Source organism: Myotis lucifugus, unplaced genomic scaffold (assembly GCF_000147115.1).
Source record: "Myotis lucifugus unplaced genomic scaffold, Myoluc2.0 scaffold_1414, whole genome shotgun sequence".
In the NCBI taxonomy this organism is placed as follows: Eukaryota; Metazoa; Chordata; class Mammalia; order Chiroptera; family Vespertilionidae; genus Myotis; species Myotis lucifugus.
This window is the reverse complement of record NW_005872462.1, coordinates 1-7,668: the sequence shown is the minus strand read 5'-3', so window position 1 is coordinate 7,668 and position 7,668 is coordinate 1. Positions and strand designations below refer to the sequence as shown.

Below are 7,668 nucleotides of genomic sequence, written 5' to 3'. Positions count from 1 at the left end.
TTTTGGAAATCCAGCCTTGTGTGGGTCACTGCGGGCGGGGTGGGGGGGCTGTTCACACAGACTGACAGGCACTGGGAGCCGGCCTCGTGTTTTCCCCGCGAGCCCATCAGTGGACACTCACCCGCACCCCTGCCCGGTCCAGCCGGACGCATCTCACTCAGAGCCTCCCTCCGGGAGAAGGAGGAACAGACCACTCCCGCCTCCAGGCAGCCAGGCCCTGTCTGAACTACACCCGTTCTCACCACAGTGTCTCTCTCACATAGGAATCTGACAGAATTATTTGTTCAACCAACACGCTTCACCAAGCTGATCAGACGCTGCGAAGGATCGTCTCTGAGACAATGAAGGAAGCAAAAGGTATGTGGGTAGTTCTGTTCTGTGAACACGCGTGGTATCGTTACCCACCAGGGAAATGCAAATCAAACACAGGGAGGGCCCCTGCAGCCCAGGACACGGAGCCAGCAAGGTCAGTGCTGCTGAGGGTGGTGAGGCCGGAGCCCCATGGCTGCCGCAGGAATGGATAGGCAGCGTTACCATGGGACCCAGCGGTGCCACTCTTTTTTTTAAAAAATTAATATATTTGTATTGATTTCAGAGAGGAGGGGAGAGGGAGAGAAACATCCATGATGAGAGAGAATCCTGGATCGGCTGCCTCCTGCAAGTCCCCCACTGGGGATCGAGCCCACAACCTGGGCCTGTGCCCTTGACCGGAATCGAACCTGGGACCTTTCAGTTCGGCCAATGCTCTATCCACTGAGCCAAACCAGCTAGGGCAGCAGTGCCACTCTGAGGCACACACGTTCCCAGCGGCAGCATTCATAAGAGCCAGCAGGTGGAAGCAACCAGATGTCCATCGGCGGACAACCATCGGTAGAAAATGTGGTATCACATACAGTGGGCCGTTCGCCATAGAAAGGAGTAAAGCGCTGATGCACGTTCCATGGGTGAACCACGAGCACATTATGCAGAAGGAGAGCAGCCCAAGAATGGCCACGGCAGCCCAGGCCCCGGAAACGTCAGGACAGGGACATCTAGACTCAGCCACCACATTGGTGGGGGCTTGGGGGGTTGGGGGGCTGGGGGTTGGGGAGCAGGAAGGTGATAGCTGGAGATGACGCAGTTCTGCGACTGGGGCTCTGGGTGCAGGTATGAGTGTACTGCAGCCACTGTGTTGTCGTTCGCATGGAAACTGCATGTGGGCTGACGGGCAGACGCTCCATCCGGTAGGAAGCCGCAGGACAGTGTGCTGGGTAGCAGCCGTTCCCAGGGCGGATGGTCCTTCTGTCTCAGGCCCCAGTGCCTGTCAGCTCACGGATGTGAGGTCGGCTCTCGTCAACAAGCTCCCCCTCAGGCTTCTTTCCTGCTCAGCAACTTCATAGCAGGTCACTTAAAGGACTTGCTGTGTCACATTAACAGGACTTTCTGTCTGCCACCAGCTCAGCTGTACATACGGGGTCTGACCGCTTGTCTGAGTAACCCAGTGGCTCTCCCGCTGGTGTGACTCCCGTGACCCAGACTCTTGGTTTTAGATGCGCGCGTGCGGCCTCCCGACCTGAAGCTCCTGGCGGCGGCGCTGAACCAGCTCCGAGCAGAGCTGCTGCGGGACCTGAGGCTCGGCCACAAGGCACCCCTGTGCTCGCGGGCCCTGGGCGTCCCCGACGTGGTTGCTCTTTTTCATGATGAGAAAGACAGCCTCGTGCAGAAGTACTTTCCAAAGCAGCATTAACGTCTCCATTTCCAATCAAAGGTCTGATTTTGGTGAAGATTTCGCAAACTGACTACAATTTTGTATTACTGCATATTCTCTAGGGCAATGACAGGAGTTGCCAGACTTATTGTTCATAAAAATTAAGATCCGTTTGTCGTAACAGAAATGACTGGTCATCCCCGTCGCACGTGACGTGGATGACGGAGCCTCAGAGGCTGCCTCCCTCCTTGCTGTGCCGGGACCGCAGGGCTGGGTGGGGCGGGAGGCAGCCTGCAAGGACCTTTAATAAAGCGAAGAAACTAGAAAGGAGACAATGTGGGTGTGTGGAGCTTTTGTTTCTAAGCCATGTGACAGAGCTACTTATGGGTAAGGCATTCTACAAATTCCAACAATGTAGCCATAAACCTTGTGTTTTAATTAAAAAGTTAATTGGATCCTAGTTCTCAAAAAAGAATGGCAAACATTAGGAAGTGTTACTTTTTATTCACATATTACAGAGGCAAAGCTTCTTGCACAACATGAACTACACACTGGGCATGGTATTTCAGCATTGATCTCTTTCTGCAATCCCTAGACAAGTTTTTGCAATCATACTCGTTTTGCATACAAAGTATGTTCTTTACATCAAAGTACATATTAACAAAAACATGTTCTAGAAATCATATACCCTCTAAAACTATTTAGTGAAAAAATCCTTAGTAGGGAATTTTTAAAAATAATACAGCCATTTGATAAATATTTTTGTAGAATTTAAAATGAGGTTTATTTGTGAACATTTATTTAGCAATATTCCCTTTATCAAATAGTTCTGCAGATGAATGGCAAACACCTTTTTCTAAAATGAAATAGCACTGGAAAATACCCAATAGAATTTTTTCAAAGTAGAAGTCTAGCCTTTACTTGAATCTCAAGAAGTTGTAGCTTCATACTACATTAGTAAAATCTGAAATAAAGTTATTCCATATTAATTTTTTCAGTTTCTTAAAAAAATATTAGTGGAGATAAATTATCTACCAACTTTAAAAATCTAAACTTATGTTCACTGAACAAAAATAAATTCTTTCAGAACATTGCCTGTTAACAGCAAAATACTATAAACATTGCATGTTAAACTTTCCAAACACCTCATTTCTATAAAACAGGATTAAATATAAAATGGGATAAATATACTCAATATTTAATGGAAGATACATTTAACGCAGATTTAAGTGAAACCCTAAATCTTCTCAAAAACAAAACACTACGGAGCGCCTAAGGCAGATTCGCTTCCAGGACTTGCCGTGCATTGAGCCGTAACTGACTTCCAGGCATCAGGCCTTTGTTACACCAACTGCGCCCAGTCTCAGGGAAAAGAGTCATACATTCGAGTTTGTAATTATGAAAAAATGTCTACATTGAAAGTAAAATGCACCTTCAAAACATCTATCTTTAGTTGTCAGAAAAAATATATTTGTCACTATCTGGCCCAGAATGCAGTTAATAAACTGGTTTTAACGAGAGTTCTTCCTTTTATTTCACGAAAACCTGCATTTTCTATTTTGCGTATTGCTTTTATTTGAATAAAAGCTTCCAAAGCAACCTCGTGCTTTGTGGGAATAAATGAAAAGGGGCGAAGTTATGCATCTGGAAATGGCGGCACGGACCCTGGTCTAAGCGGTCAAAGCAACGGAGCGAAGCAGGACTAGGTTTTGGCCGCAGGAGCCTCAGCTTTGAGGGAAGAGGTCGAGTTGGAGGAACCCTCTAAGATGCTGCTGCTTTGAGCAGTGCAACTGAGAGGAGCTGAGATGAAACATTCACCCACAAGAACTCCTTTGAAAGGCTTCCTAGCATTTGGGGCCAGAAGATCCATTCCCTTGGCATGTAGGGCTTTTGTGGACATAAGCCTTCAACATCTCCCTTTAGGAGTAGTGGTCCTTTCTGGTTAATAAATGCTCAATCGTTAGGGTGTTCTCTTTACAAACCCGATGAGTAACACTCCAAGCTTTAAACCAAATTAAAAGTAAAATGCTTGCAAAGCACACAAAAACCAACAGTTAGAAACAGTAAGTTTATTGTTTGACCAAGCGCTCTTCAGGGTAAGCGAGTTATTACACAATATATCAACAGCAGCCTCCTATTCAAAATTCCTCTAGATTAATGAGCACGTCTTATTTCTGTAAACAAGTTAAATCTACTTTCACACGGTAAGTCCTTTCCCACTAGGTGTCGAGGCAGTCGGCTTCCATGGCTCTGTCGCCGCGCAGGAAAGACTGGTGCAACGGCAACGAGCATCACAACCTGAAGTCACACTAAGTGTTCTAAGGGGCCAATTCTGAAGAGAAGAATTCGTTTTGGATGTGTTTCGTTTTTAAAAATACACTTCATCCCATTTCCCATGTGTTCCTATACACACATCTGAGAAATTATGGACAACAAATGGGTGCAAGGCCGGAGGCAGGAAACAGGAGGCGGAATTTCGTGTTTCGTGAAGGACTGTCTCCGGGAACCAGATGGGACTGTCACTTACCTCTTTGGTCATCAAAGGAACAGGAGGGAGAACAGACACTCAATGTCCTTGTCAAGCTCACCTGACAGTAATGACGTCAGAAGAAAGCGTTTAAATACAAGGTTCAAACTAAAAGAACAAAAAAGGCGTCTTCATAGGTAATCACCTGACATTTCCAGCATTCTCATGTATTGTGGTTTTTAAAATAAACTACAAGTATAATAAAATGAATCCAATGGCAAATTGATGCATTTTTAAACGAGACTGAATAAACAGGTTTTCAAATATTAAGCTCCATTTTCAATGTAAAGCCTTGTTTTATTTCATTTCAGGACATTCCTCTCAAATTTTTATAGCTTTCATTTTAAAAGAATTAACTGTTTTACATCCCCCCCTTATGGAAAAAAAGAAAAAGGTTTACTATATACTGAAATAGCTTTACTTCTATCAGTTGAAACTATCAATTCAACTTAAACTAAGTGAACTAGATAGTATTTCAACTATCTAAAGAGCAATTTTAAAGGCAATTCCTCTGCTAAACATGGAAATAAGTTGTAACAAAGTTTGTGAGAAAGTGATTTATTCTACCATTTTTAAATGAGGCAGACATGACATCTAGCTGCGTATATAGTGAAACACCACTAGGATCAAGCTCTGAAGTCTACATGGACCTTAAGCATGGGAGTTTAAATGAATACCTGTAAGATTAAGATTGCACTTCAATCATCAAAGTCTAAATAAAAGGAAAAAACAGACACCAATGTGTCTAATTGTTCTAATATATAAATTAGAACAAACTTTTATGGAGAAAAAAAAAAGGAAAACATTTGTTTCTATTGTCAACTTTGTTTTCTATAAATATAATGTATAAACTTTAAATTAGCATATTAGGGATGGGTCCTCCCCCTACCAACAAAAACCAACAATAAACAAAACTAAAAAACGCATGAAGCCACAACCAAGGACAGAGCACTGTGACGTCCGGTCAGTGCTGGTTGTGCTGCCCTCTTGCGAAGTGACAGGCGAAGTCGTACTTGTTCTTACATTTGCACCCGCAGATGTTGCACTGGAAAGGGTTCTCATACCCGTGACATCCCATGTGAATGGTGTAGAGGATGTTGTCGGCAAAGTACATGTCACAGTGCTGGCAGTGGTGCAGGAGCTGCGGGTCCTGGGCCGGCAGGGTCGGGGCGGGCGTGCTCGGCTGGCTGTTTCCTATGCTCGGGGTGCTCGTGTGGGCACTGGGTTCGCTGCTTGGACCTGCCACGGGACTGTAGTTCCTCTGGCTCTGGGGCGGCCGAGGCTCGGGGCTGGTGGGGGAGGCGCTCTGAGGAATACTCGCGGCCACGGCAGAAACCACTGCCTGGGCCGAGGGCTGCTGCAGCAGGAAAGGCTTCTCGTCCGGGCAGGGCACGACGTCGGGGGACGCGGGGTTCTGGTTTTCGGGGGGCAGGCTGGACAACTGCCCTGCGAGAGTGGAGAGCTGATTGAGGGGGTTGTCGACCAGGAGTTCTTGGGGGTCCCTGGGTAGGCCCCCAGTTGAGGTGCTTTTCGCCATACTTTCATAGGAGTCCGTCTGGATGTTGGGGATTTCATGGGTGAAGTCGTTAAGGTAGTCTGGCTTCTGAACCACCATGGAAGGCGGACTTAAGTTGATTAATGCTCTTCTGCTATAGCCCAGGTTGCTGGTTTTCTTCTGTAAAACACCCCACATTTTCTTGCTGCTTAGGGAAGACCTCGCACCTTTGATTGGCACCATCTTATGCTTGCGCCGTCGATGATGGGACAGGTTGCTTCGATCGCTGCAGCGGAAGGAACACAATTCACATTTATATGGTTTTTCTCCTGTATGGGAACGCATATGGGCTTCCAGGTGACGCTCGTAAGCAGAGGCAAATGGACATAAGTGACATCTATGAGGTTTTTCACCTGTTTCAAAAGAAAAATGGGGGAGAAATGGCAAGACAGAGGTTGAGAGATGATTTGGAGCAGGAGAAAGATGGCCGAGGAAGGGGAAGCTTTACAAGGGGCCTCACTTCCTGGGTGCATGTTGTTATGCTATCACTTTTTAAAAGTACAGTACTTCCCATCTATTCAAACCTTACGTCAACCTTCATTTTTAAACTATCAGAACTACTTATACCACAGGTCAGCCTGCCCTCCTTGGCCCCTCTCCTGCCTCCACAGAAGCGCACTCCTCGCCGGCTCTGTTACCTGTGTGGATTCGGATGTGTTCGATAAGCCGGGCTGTCCCTTTGCTGGCATAGTTGCAATAACGACACTTGAGCTTCCCATCGAAGGTCCTTTCGAAGCCGTCTACTAACATTCCTGAGTTTTCATCCAGGGAAACTTCAACAGATGGGTGGTCAAGTCCATTTTGATCGCCATCTGTCCCAGCTATAAACAAAGAACAGCAAAAGTATGCATCTCAGAGGCAACTCAATGTAGCATTTTAGTCTGAAGTAGCACAAAACCTTTCCTAAGATCACAGTTCACTGCGCTTACTCACAAATGCTACCAGTCCTCACCATGCGTTTGTAGAAGAGATCAGGGTGCTACCCTTGTTTGACAGAGAGGAGACAGAGGGGAGTAAGTAGTGACCACGCAGATACACGTGTAAGTTTCCAGCCACTTCTAGAAATGTAACTGGAAGTCATGAAAATCTCCCCAGATCCTACTCTGCTTCCTTTAGCCTAAACCGATCAATGCTGCGTTTTGCGCTGTTCCACTCCGTTGTGCAGATGTCCTAGATTCTGGGCTGCATTTAGGATCCTAATATTCTAATTAAGCACATAAAAATATTGTAGTAGATTCCTCTGAATGCTGGAACTGTAGGACTTTGAGAGCTAAAAGGTCTTTGGCTCTTGGCTCTTAACCTAATCCGACTACTTCTTTGTATAAGGAAACAGGGCAAGCGTTCATAACAGGAAAACCAGCAAATGCTGGGGACAGCCGTGGCCCCTCAATCCCAGCCCAGCAACCTGCACACTAGAGTGTCTGCAGGGACGTGCTCTTCCTACAGCTTCCAGGGAAAGCCCTTCCACCCCAGCCCCAGAAGGCAGCAGCGCTGCCGTGAGGAACTCAAGCAGCACCCCACCCAGGGAAGAGAAGTGATTTTGCTGCTGGTGCAAGTCCAACATCCAGCAACACCATTGCGCCAGAGGCCCGGGGCTCAGCACTACCCTCCCTCCCTCCCTCCCTCCCTCCTGCTGCCATCCTAAGCCAGGGACTCTCTAAACTGAATGTACGTACGAATCACTCAGGGAGCTGTGGATCGGCCTGACAGTCTGCACTTCTAACCAGCTCCCAGGTCTCAGCTGCTGGTCCCTCGACTACAAGGCCATAGACCATCTAGGTCAGGGCCAGGCACCTTTTCCTATAAGGCTCGACAGCAAATCCTTCAGGCTGTGGGGCCACATGGTTTCTATCACAACTACTCCACTCTGCAGTTGTAGCACAGATACAGAAAAATGTA

General features: G+C 46.7%; 2 protein-coding genes across 2 annotated transcripts in view; one reads left to right on the top strand and one right to left on the bottom strand.

Annotated features, from left to right (window-relative positions):
• PSTK (phosphoseryl-tRNA kinase) overlaps positions 1-2,147 on the top strand; it is a 4,440-nt gene extending 2,293 nt beyond the window's left edge. Inside the window, 2 exon segments of the mRNA XM_023748449.1 lie at positions 262-357; positions 1,530-2,147. Coding sequence (XP_023604217.1) covers positions 262-357; positions 1,530-1,726 — 293 coding nt within the window. The 3' untranslated portion in view covers positions 1,727-2,147.
• A 1,589-nt stretch (positions 2,148-3,736) lies between these two features.
• IKZF5 (IKAROS family zinc finger 5) lies at positions 3,737-7,330 on the bottom strand. The gene is made up of 2 exons (XM_006107765.3): positions 6,408-7,330; positions 3,737-6,122 (listed from the first exon to the last, which is right to left on the bottom strand). Exons 1-2 carry the CDS (start codon positions 6,517-6,519, stop codon positions 5,179-5,181), a joined length of 1,056 nt encoding a protein of 351 aa, XP_006107827.1. The 5' UTR covers positions 6,520-7,330; the 3' UTR covers positions 3,737-5,178.
• Positions 7,331-7,668: the final 338 nt, after the last annotated feature.

Excerpts from the sequence above, each read along its gene's own strand:
- IKZF5 (XM_006107765.3), bottom strand. The coding sequence starts at position 6,519 with ATGTTAGTAGACGGCTTCGAAAGGACCTTCGATGGGAAGCTCAAGTGT. Across the intron at positions 6,123-6,407 it reads ACACATCCGAATCCACACAG|GTGAAAAACCTCATAGATGT; the intron begins GTAACAGAGCCG and ends CTTTTGAAACAG.